At 36.2% G+C, this 12,010-nt stretch overlaps 1 protein-coding gene across 4 annotated transcripts in view; it reads right to left on the bottom strand.

Moving 5' to 3' along the window:
- The window catches only part of slit2 (slit homolog 2 (Drosophila)), a 90,305-nt gene that overhangs the window by 10,600 nt on the left and 67,695 nt on the right, over positions 1 to 12,010 (bottom strand). For 3 of the 4 annotated variants that reach the window (XM_073864337.1, XM_055205446.2, XM_055205447.2), the window contains 13 exons: positions 11,780 to 11,923; positions 11,461 to 11,604; positions 10,264 to 10,430; positions 9,850 to 9,982; positions 9,542 to 9,610; positions 7,691 to 7,762; positions 6,504 to 6,575; positions 6,334 to 6,405; positions 5,514 to 5,677; positions 5,019 to 5,143; positions 4,181 to 4,278; positions 3,080 to 3,219; positions 114 to 207 (listed from right to left, as the gene is read on the bottom strand). In XM_073864337.1, the coding sequence (XP_073720438.1) occupies positions 114 to 207; positions 3,080 to 3,219; positions 4,181 to 4,278; positions 5,019 to 5,143; positions 5,514 to 5,677; positions 6,334 to 6,405; positions 6,504 to 6,575; positions 7,691 to 7,762; positions 9,542 to 9,610; positions 9,850 to 9,982; positions 10,264 to 10,430; positions 11,461 to 11,604; positions 11,780 to 11,923 (1,494 nt within the window). The remainder of the gene's footprint in view (positions 1 to 113; positions 208 to 3,079; positions 3,220 to 4,180; positions 4,279 to 5,018; positions 5,144 to 5,513; positions 5,678 to 6,333; positions 6,406 to 6,503; positions 6,576 to 7,690; positions 7,763 to 9,541; positions 9,611 to 9,849; positions 9,983 to 10,263; positions 10,431 to 11,460; positions 11,605 to 11,779; positions 11,924 to 12,010) is intronic. The other variant, XM_073864336.1, reaches the window with a different exon arrangement.

Here is a 12,010-nt window from a genome sequence, read left to right as displayed (position 1 = left end):
GGAAGTGACTGTGAAATAGTCTTACAGAGCGGCCAATTACGAGTCATTTTTGTGACTTTTTTGTGTGGTGAACAGACCATGCATGGACACAAGGTCGCGGTGAGCAGACTTACGTGAAGCCCTTAGCAGTCCGAATACATTTGGAGTCATGCTGACACATGTTCAACTCTGAAGCGCAGAAATCCAGCTTATCTTCACATAGCTCACCTGCAAACACACAAACATAATGATGAACAGACAGAAAAAGGGGCCGAATCAATGTGACATCACATTGCTAAGGGATCCCCAACAGCCTGTTTTGTGTGACTGTTGCGGTTTAAAGGAAATTTCACAAAGAAGAACAGATGGATTTGTATAATATTTGTATACTGGCACTTATTTTCTGCTACCAACACATTTAAAAGTGCATTTTTTTAAGTTAAGGGGCTTTAACACAAGCTCACAGTGTTTCCATTAATACTTAACTAAGTGGGAATTCAACTGTTTTCATAGGAGGCATGCAAGTACACTTTAAAAAAAACATGCAGGGACAGTAACAAACTGAGTAGATTTATTGAGATTTAGAGTACACTGTAAAAAATGATGTGTAAACAATGTGTGTCATGCCATTTAACACGTTATTTCATGTTAAAATAAATGAAAGGGCCAACGCAAGTTGTGTTAAAAACAGTGATGGGAATAACGCTATACAAGTAATTCCGTTACTGTAATTCCACTACTTTTAGCGGTAATGAGTTTTTTTTTTTTTTAATAAAGTACCGCAGTTACAATTACTGAAATTTAAATTAGTTTGTTACTCGCGTTACCCTATTTTGTGAAAAATGAACACTTGCAAGACATTTCTGATCTAACATCGCAGGACTGTTCTGGGCGGCACAATGAATAATAACACAGAAGGTGTGTTAGTTTAGGGACAACACATTTAATGTAACTGTAATTGTAACTGCGTTACTTGATAAAAAAAAAAACTTTGTTACATCTTAATTACCGCTAAAAGTAGTGGAATTACTTTCATTTTTTTTAACATGAAATAACGCGTTAAATGGCATGACACACAATGTGTAAAAAAAAAAAATGTACAGTGTATTGACTACTTCTACCGGTACTTTATAAAAAACGGTATTGTACTGATTTGTATCCGCAGATGTGTGATGCACATACGAATCATATTTCTGAATCATTTTATTTTAATATCAAAGAAGGGTGACAAATACCACTTATTATAAACACTTAAAATATCATGTTCCTCTACTGAGTCCCAGCAAAAAGAAAAAATCAACATGTTTGTTTGTGTGTTAGAAGATGTACTTTAAGCACGCAGCAAGCATTTCAGACATTAGAGGACACACAACCCTTCAGAAAAGAAAAAAAACTGCTTATACCATCTTATCTGGAACACCAGTTTGGTTAGGTGGGTCTGTTAGCTGGTTTCTGGGATCCCAGTATCATGGAAATGCGTATTAATAGCACAAAGTGGGAAAACTCGTGCAATACATACACCAAATTCAAATTTTGCACGTATATGATTTGCTAGTCCTTGCTGTTCACATAATACGGCACATATTTTTGTTTTATGTATTGGTTTCTCTTTTTTTCTATTTTTACCCTTGTCGCTTGGGGTTAGAAAAACTTTGTGTTACATAAAATGACATCCTAACCCCAAACCACAATTCTAACCCCAACTCCAAGCGACCATGGCTTACAAAACAGACAAAAGCATGAAGAAACCTATATATCGTCGCTCTCCGATGAAAACCATGTATGTCCATTTTGCAGATTTTGAGATGGATTGAATGTCCAGGTTCATTTCCATAAACAGTATGCTTCACATATCTAAATGGCCAATGAAAAGTTGTGAAATTATGTCATCTGATTTTCATGTATAGGCTATCCATTTGGTGTCAAAGCTGTCAATAACGGTCTTGTGAAGTTTCATCAAAGCTCAGCACTGGATAGCCGAATAAACATAGCCTAGTGAGACAATGACTTTCCTTCATCGAGGTAAACGTTTCCTCCCTGACGCCAGACGTACGTCTAGGAGTGACAAAATTACGGTAGGACTGTGCAAACAAAGTATCTGTCTAGCATTTCCATGTCAGTGTATTGATTCATTGTCCCTTCATAGTTTGCAAGAGACATTTAATAAATGTATAATTAATATTAAATAAACTAAGCATATTTAATAAGACGTAGGCTATTTAATAAACTGAGCGTATTCATCTGTCAATATGAAACGCGACTTGACCATTCTAATTAATGATCAGAAGAACGCATATCGACCACCGTTACTGTAAAATATGCACGTATGTCCATTTAAACTCAATTTTGGTCAAATGTGGATTATATCATTACCCTGGCAATAATATGGTTACATGTAAAGATGCCGTATCAAGTATGACAACGCTACATTCAACTGCTTTTGAAATACGATGTTGTTTTCACTTCCTGAAAAGTAACCGTTTTGGACATACGTGAGTTTCATCGGGCAGCGACGTTATTAAAAAAACATCCTAAAGCAAATCCAAAACTCTAACCCCAAACCCAAGCCAAAATGGTTTTAAAAAATAGATAAAAATTGACAAAACAAAATCAATAAAACGACACACAAAGATGTGCTGTATTAAGTGAACAGGAAGGACTGCATGCATATGCACGCAAAATTGGAATTTGGCGTATGTATTACACCAGCTTTTACACTTCGTCTACATGAGACATTTCTGCGCACTTTTAGCTGGTCATGCTGGGAGTTTACCTATTTGATCAATGGAACCTGCTAAAAACCAGCCTGGCCAGAATCATATTAGACCTGAGTGAACCAGTTTAGGCTGGTGCAAGCTGTTTATCTTTCATCAGGGTATCCAGAAACAGCAAGGGAGCACGAAAAAGAGAAGAGGATGAAGTTAAAGAGAGTGTGAACAAAACATTCTACACCAAAATAATATTATCAGCTAGTGGAAGAGAGAAAGAAATAACGAGAGAAAGACAGAAAAGCAGAAATACAGAGGATGTGTTGGACATGTTAGCTCAAGCAGCACATTAAACACATAAAGCACAGAGCAGGTGTATGTCTGCGAATTACCTGTGTATTCAGGTGAGCAGAGACAAGTGTAGTTGTTGATGCCATCCACACACGTTGAGTTATTCTCACAGTCATTATCTTCACAATCATCAATATTTATCTCACAGTCATCGCCCTCGAATCCATCCGGACACACGCACCTGAAAACACGCACAGTGTAAGCCTTGCACGACACGCTTTAAAGGGACAATCCACTTTTTATGAAATATGCTCATTTTCCAGCTCCCCTAGAGTTAAACATTTGATTTTTACGGTTTTGGAATCTATTCAGCTGGTCTCCGGGTCTGGCGGTACTACTTTTGGAATAGCTTAGCATGGTCCATTGAATCTGATTGGACCATTGGCATCACGCTATAAATAACCAAAGAGTTTCGATTTTTTTCTATTTAAAACTTGACTCTTCTGTGGTTACATTGTGTACTAAGACGGACGGAAAATTAAAAGTTGCGATTTTCTAGGCAGATATGGCAAGGACTATACTCTCATTCTGGCGTAATAATCAAGGACTTTGCTGCCATAACATGGCTGCAGGAGGCGCAATGATATTACGCACCGCCCGAAAATAGTCCCAACATTATATGCAACATGTGTGTGTGTGACTTTATTGCATTACATTATCTGATAGCTAAGCAAAGCAGAAGTTCTTAAATGAAACACTTCTCATTCATCAACACAAAGCATTCATTAGGATTCATCAGTGTAGATGAACCAGAGCTGACTACACACACCCACCCATGCGCGCACACACACACATACACGCACACACTTCTGTCTGCTGTGTATGTCCACAGAGAGACTGATTGGCTGATTAAGTGCATGAGAGATCTCAGATCAGTTTCAGACACTTCAGTCTGATTAAGACAGATTAGACACAAACTCCGTCAATAAAGTATATTATTACGAGAGCATCAGGGACACACACATGCACACACACACACACTAATCTGAGCATTTACTTAATGTACAAAATTGAAGTCACTTGACCGCTTCAGGAGCTGAACACTATACTGAAGACTAATGAAGCCATTAAAGCAGAATATTAAATCTCTGTCTCACACACATATGCACATGAACTGGGTTCAGATGTTTTGATGATCTCACCAGTGAGTGTTCTCATCTCCATCCTTAAGCTGACAGGTGCCTCCATTCTGACAAGGGTTACTGATGCACGCGTGAATCGGTTCCTCACAGTCTTGACCCTGTATACAAGCACAGTTACGTTACATTACAAACAAATATGATTCTATACAAAGACATTTTTTTAAGGATTCAGTATCTAATTTAGGTTGAAACTGAGTGTTGCCATGGAATCGCATACAATTTCTGAGTTGTTATCATGTATGCTACTGTATATGATGCCTTGCAAGGGTGTTCTGGTTGCTGCTAGAGCATTGCTAGGTAGTTGAATAAGTGGTTTTGGTGGTTGCTAGTGCACTGCTTACTGGCCTAAGTCAAAAGATCCAATGCTTATATACTTATATTTATTTACATTCACCTAAAGAATTATCAGGGCCGGCCAAGTTTACTTGTTATAATAATGAATAAAAGGTTGCCAAATTGAGTAAAATGTTTGTTCTTTTTTCCTTAAAGAATACTTCATTTTTTTCCAATTGTAAATATTTTATTACGTCTCGAAGAAAGTTTTGATGAGTAGGGGAAAATTACATTTTTCCAGTTTATCAACATCAAAAAACACAATACATTAATTTGTGAACTGTTCAAATGTATATCTGCAGGTACAACACCACAATAATGACATTACTAGATCTGCTAGAAGTCTAACATTGACTTATATTAAACTTTGATGCTCCTAATATCCTAAATTAGATTATAAGACTTTAGCCTGGATTTCACAAACAGGGTCACATTATACAATAGTAATAGTGATGTTAGCAAGCAAACTAATGAAATGCATATCAAGATGTAAAAGTGTTTGTACCTTAAATCCATATGGACATGTACATCTGTAAAAATCGACAGGATGGTTACTGCACGTCCCGTCGTTCTTGCAGGGATTGGATAAACATGGATTACATTTGGCCAAAATGTTCACATCCACTGGACCTGTGTGAAAGAAAAAAACATAAAATTATAAGATCTTTAAACACACAGACACAAATGTAATAACATACAAGCACAAATTCACATACACACACAGGATTGAGCAGGAAAGGCATCATCAGGCTCACAGTCAAGTATGAAAGGTCAAAGGTCACTTTAAACCCAAGGAAAGTTTAGGGGCCAGTGGGGGCTGGGTTTAAAACGTACACTAGCAGCTAACTGGCAAACTTACCTGGCACAGGAATACCACAAGACCCAGGCACCTCTATAAATGTACCAATCATATCCCATTACATACAATATTTCTCTGAGCACTTGAACTAGTGATACAGTAAAGCTCTCTGTTATGAATTAAATGTACTGTTTACTGGACCTGTGCAGGTGAATTTCTTAGAGGGTGTGGTCAGAAGTAGTTTGTCGGTCATCTCTCCAGGACCAGTGCAGCGTGCGATACCGGGCTCCTTATAGCCGCTTTTTACCCAATCAGAGAGCCACTGCATATTACAATCACAGTACAGTGGGTTTGCTCCCAGAGCCCTGCAGGAATCACACACACACACACACACACACACACACACACACTCCATTGACTTCTTGTTATTGAGCTAACAATATTCTCTATCGCCTACACATGCACATACTTCTAAACACAGCCCTTACTCAAAATTTTAATTAAACTTCACCTCACTTCACGTTTTAATTAAATGTTTATCTAGTACTTTATTAAGCTATTTGAGTTATGGAGACAATTGACTTGTCCTCACAATGTACTACAGGTAAATAAAAACACACAGACACACACACAGACACACACACGCACACACACACACACACACACACACACACACACACACACACACACACACACACACACACAGACCGAACAGTACATTGCACAAGGAAAATCACATATGTTGCTTGTGCATACATTTTTCTTAAGAAAAAGCTTGTACCCGGTTGTCAGTCATAATTACACTTGTGAAATTGATCCATGGGATTTATGGAACAAGGGTCATCGCAGGAGACCAAAAAAAACCTGTGACTTCAGAAACCCTGAGTTCATGCAATGAAAGTGATTGTGTGTGTGTTTGTGAGAAAGAGAGTGTTAAAGAACGAAGCAAAGTACATCCAGCTGTCTAAACCCATTTGGTGCATTCATAAATGTGTGTGTGAGTTCATTCTGAGGTACTTACAGGTGGGAGAGAGAGGACAGATCTTTGAAAGCTCCATCTGGGATCACAGCTATATCATTACCATGGAGAGACCTGCAGAGAAGAGAGAGAAATGAAGCAATCCAAGAGCCCCCAAAACACATAAATCAAAGCAAACACGGCATACGCACACAGTTGTATGAGGTACTCACAATAGACGCAGAGATTTGAGACCGTCAAAAGCCTTCACAGGAATACACCTCAGTTTGTTGTAGCTTAAGATTCTGGGATGAAATAAAAAAATATTACAATTGTAGTAATATTTAAAACACAAAAAACATTTACAAAGAAGTAAGCCTCAGATTTTTCGGAATTCATGAATGCACCTTTCATACCATTTTTATTAATAATGATTTGGTTGCAGGATCATTTTGTCAAGATAATGCTTTGTCACACATTCTCATGTCTATTTTTGGTCATTTAAAAGAGACCTTGTGCAACCAACCTCATGATACTTCAAAGTCATCTGACTTCTGAATTCTCACAAAGTCAAATCAATGTTTTAAGAACGTATGATGATCACTGCTATAACAATCTTTAAATACAGTAATATATAAAAGAAAATAAATTACATTGTAAAAAAAATTAAAGACAAAGATAAAGTCAAATAATTCTACTATTTTAAGTTGTGCTGGGCTAAGATTAATCGCGATTAATTGCATACAAAATAAAAGTGAATTTTTGCCTAATATATGTGTGTGTACTGTGTGTAATTATTATGTATATTTAAACACACACACATACATATATACATTTTTATTTATACAATAATTTTTTTTGTTAATATAGAATATATAAAAATATAAATAAATATATATATACACATGTAAATGTTTCTTAAATACATACATGAATGTGTGTGTATTTTTATATACACACACTCATATATTATGCAAAAAAAATCACTTTTATTTTGTATGCGATTAATCACGATTAATCTATGCCCAGCACTAATTTTAAGTTTTGGCTTAAAAGTTGATATAACTTATAAATTCAAGTTGAAATTGTTTAACTCAATTTTCTTAAGTTAAAGTAACATAAAAAATATGTTGATTTGACAAAAATGCTGCAAATTTTTTACAGTGAGGATCTAAAAAACTATTTTAACTTAAATTGAAAAAAAAAATCTCACTACACTAAAAAAGTCTAACTCTGCATTAATACATTTAATATACAGTGTAAATGCATACATCCTAACATTTTCAGAAATATACACAACAAATGTTAATATTCATACATCCGTCTGAATGCACGGTGACACTCGCACACAATTACACTAATGTTTGCACAAAACCACACAGACACACAAACCGAAGGCATAGATCATATTGACACTCACAGGGTGAGCAGCTCGGACATGTTACTGAAGCTGTGGTTGGACAATGTGCTGATCTGGTTATTACTCAAATCGCTGCAAGAAAACACACAAACACACACATACACACACACACACACACACACACACACACACACACACACACACACACACACACACACACACACACACACACACAAACAGGCCAAGTGTTATGCGCCACAGAAATCACACTTAAAGCCAACATTAAGGGAAAATAGCAATAACAAAACAAGCAGCAGCAAAAAGCAAAATATTAAGATTCAACATATAACATTTATTAAATTACTTAAAGGAATAGTCTACTCATTTTCAATATTAAACTATGTTATTACCTTAACTAAGAAGAGTTGATACATCCCTCTATCATCTGTGTGCGTGCACGTAAACGCTGGAGCGCGCTGCAACGCTTCGATAGCATTTAGCTTAGCCCCATTCATTCAATGGTACCATTTAGAGATAAAGTTAGAAGTGACCAAACACATCAACGTTTTTCCTATTTAAGACGAGTAGTTATACGAGCAAGTTTGGTGGTACAAAATAAAACGTAGCGCTTTTCTAAGCGGATTTAAAAGAGGAACTATATTGTATGGCATAATAGCACTTTTGGGAGTGCTTCGACTCGCCTGAAAAGTCCACTCCCTTTCTCCCTCTCATAATGGGAGAGGAAGGGGGGTTACTGCGCCGAGTCGAAGTACTCCCATAAGTGCTATTACGCCATACAATATAGTTCCTCTTTTAAATCCGCTTAGAAAAGCGCTGCGTTTTGTTTTGTACCACCAAACTTGCTCGTATAACTACTCGTCTTAAATAGGAAAAACGTTGATGTGTTTGGTCACTTCTAACTTTATCTCTGTTTGATACCATTGAATGAATGGGGCTAAGCTAAATGCTATCGAAGTGTCGCAGCGCGCTCCAGCGCTTACGTGCACGCACACAGATGACAGAGGGATGTATCAACAATTCTTAGTTAAGGTAATAACATAGTTTAATATTGAAAATGAGTCACTATTCCTTTAACTGTATAATTCAGATGAGCTGTTTGACATCTAAATGACTACAACTTTTTATTAAAAAGCAGTTTAGGATTAGATTTATTGCATTTATAAAGGATGAACTTTAAATTATTTGGTCAACATGACTAGAAATGACATTAACAGTATTAAACACTGCACAGATGCAAAGTAAAGCATAACCAAAAAGTTAAAGACACCTACCAATGCATTGATTTTAAACGTCAAACAGCAAACACAAAACATAAACATTTTGTAGTATATTATAATGGCTTTAATAATAAGCCTTAAACAGCCTTTTTCTTAATACAGTAAATTATAGATGTTTAATTGTAATGTATTTCTCTGGTGTGATTTAAAAGCCTTTTTAATTTCCCTTTATAATAATGGGAAAATCTAAAAACACATTTTTTTTTCATTATTAATGATCAGTTGTTTGTGAATAAAAGAACAACTATAGGCTAAATGAGCAATCACTTCACAGCCGTACAGTATGCAATAAATAATGCACATTCGTGAGTGTAATGATTGTCGTTCATTAGTGTCCAATTCATTGGCACTGTTTAGTGGTGATGGATTACTTGCTTTCACGGGAAAGAGTAGAAATCAAATGCAAAAGCCAAAAAATAATTGAAAATATAGCTCCAAACACATGGATTTTCTGGCATTCGCTGGATGGGAAAACAGATCAAACATCATGTCCTGATTAACTCTGTCCCTTCAAAAGGTGCATGGTTTTATAATTGGTCAGCTTTAGATGGGTAGGGTCATCATGACTGTAAAGCATTTATGATTGGATGACCCCAGGGAGGGCTGTACTTACATGAGAGTGAGGTGTTTATAATTGGATAGTTCCAGGGGGACTTGCGTGAACTGGTTGCCATCGAGATAGCTATCAGAAAAAGACAAACAAGTTATTACTGAAACACAGAGGAAATAGCACATTAGCAACAGTGTAATGGGAGAAACTTCAAACACTTGAAATCGTGCATTGTTTCACACATAAAGTATGTGTTGTTGGAGGCTGTTATGGAAAGGTGTGCCTGAATCAGATAAGAAAATGGACGTTTATTATCGCATTACTAGGAGGCTTGTGGCCGCAATGTACGAGCGTGTCTTTTTAATACTCACAGCTCTGTAACGTCTTTAGGAATGCCCTTGGGTAAAACGTTTAGTCCTTTATTACTGCAGCGAACCACCGTATCCAAACACGAACATTCGGCAGGGCAGCGAGCCTGCGGCGAACAGCTATTCTCATCATTACCTGCACACACACACCCAATAAATTATCATGTTAATATTCTCATTTATAAAAAAAATAATTAAATTTAATAATAAGTATTTCATTCTCAAGATAAGGCAGAGTGATTGTTTGTGTAAGCTTGGCTGAATTTGTTTAAAAGATAAGGCTGGGCTTTGCTTAAGTTAGCATAACAGATATAATCGCAGACCTGTTGGGAGCTTGAGACAAGATCTCTTCTACTATAAAGACGCCTGACACACACATGCACTTACTGTTTATACAAAACACACATGCAGACATACCGTCCTCGCAGGCAAAGTCTTGTACGGCTACATCTTGAATGGGGATCTCCTTAAGAAAGTAGGGGCTCTGACAGCGCGGGTTGCCCGTGACGATACGTTTCTTACGGAGCCATTCGCCCAGCCAGGCCAGATGACAATTACAGTTGAACGGATTGGCCAGTAAGTTCCTGTAAGAAAATGATTTAGCAAATATTTTGCAAATCAAACTAACACTTTACTTGAAGGGGTGTTCATAAGACATGACACCTTCATAACATGAAGGATATTTTATGCACATTTATGACAACCGTCATCAAGTGTCATTTGTTTAACTATGTCATTTTTAATGCAAAGAATTTTTGATGCAATTGTTATGACAACTTGACATTAACCAATACAACATAACTTGTCATAAATCTGTCATAAACGTGACATTAAATTGTGATTTAAATGTCAATAAGTGTTAATACTATGTCAAATCATTTTAAATAACTTAACAAAATGTAAAAATTATACAGATACGTCAAAATGTAATACCTAACTTTATGTATGTGCACAATAAATAAAAAACTGATAATTTCTGAAATTTCCTGACATTTTCTGAAGAAAAAATGAACAAAACATTTAATCAATTTAATTTATTGTAATTAACTTTGCAGCGATATGGACCCAACGCTGCATGGCTACTTTTCATTTAATTTAAGGTGAATCGGTCTCCAAATTCAATAAAATATAATTGTATCAATTTTAATTATTATTATTATTAAATGATTGATTTTCTTTGTTAAACACATATGGAGGAAACTTAAAAAAACATTATGAACTGAAGAATATTCATGATGTTGTTATAAAACACTTAAAGACATTTTAATGACAAATTATATTTGTACCACTGTAGTTGAGGTCAAGAAAAATATTCATGACGCTGTTATAAAACTATTTGACAGAGAATTAACACTTAATGACATTTTAATGACCAAATCAATTTGTTTTACTGGTAAAAAGTGGTCAGTTATGTTGTCTTGGTAATGTCAAGTTGTCATGACAAAGACATCTCAAACAATGTCATCTTTGCATTTAAAATGACATAATTAAACAAATGACACTTAATGTCATGTCATGATTATAAATGTGTCATGTCAGTCTTATAAACAAACCTTCAAGTAAAGTGTTACCTAATTTTCTCAGACCATATAAACAAAAAAGTGAAGTACTTACAGTGTGGACAGGGAGTGTAGTGTGTCAAAGGCTCCCGGGGACATGGAGGTGATCAGGTTATCATAGAGAGATAGCAGCCTCACAGAACTCAGACCAGTAAAACTGCTGTTATTAACACAGCTTATCTTGTTACTCCTCAACATCCTGCATAAAATTCACGAACACACATTGTCAATTCAAAAGTGTGGGACACGCACATGTGCCCAAACTGTGAGTAAAATTAGTCCTTTATTGTGAATAATGCCATGAGGTTCAGTTGTGATTATCCATGTGACTTTTATAACAAGTCAACACATAGTAATAAGCATGTAATACTCACAGGGTGCGCAGACCGCCGAGGCCTTTCAGCATGCTATAGTGGACGCTCTCTAAGCGGTTGCTGGTCAGTATGAGTTCGTTCACACCGTTTGCTCCCTCAAACGTACCCTCTTCAATATCAGTGATCTTGTTGTTGCCAAGGTTACTGCACAACACAGGTGGACATGATATTAATAGATCTCTAATAAAATGCACAAATTCTCCCATAAAGCTAAAGATGGCAATTACAAAA

The sequence above is a fragment of the Misgurnus anguillicaudatus genome, chromosome 3 (assembly GCF_027580225.2).
Source record: "Misgurnus anguillicaudatus chromosome 3, ASM2758022v2, whole genome shotgun sequence".
Classification (NCBI taxonomy): Eukaryota; Metazoa; Chordata; class Actinopteri; order Cypriniformes; family Cobitidae; genus Misgurnus; species Misgurnus anguillicaudatus.
Note: the sequence above shows the minus strand (reverse complement) of the source record. Positions and strands in the feature narration are given on the sequence as shown.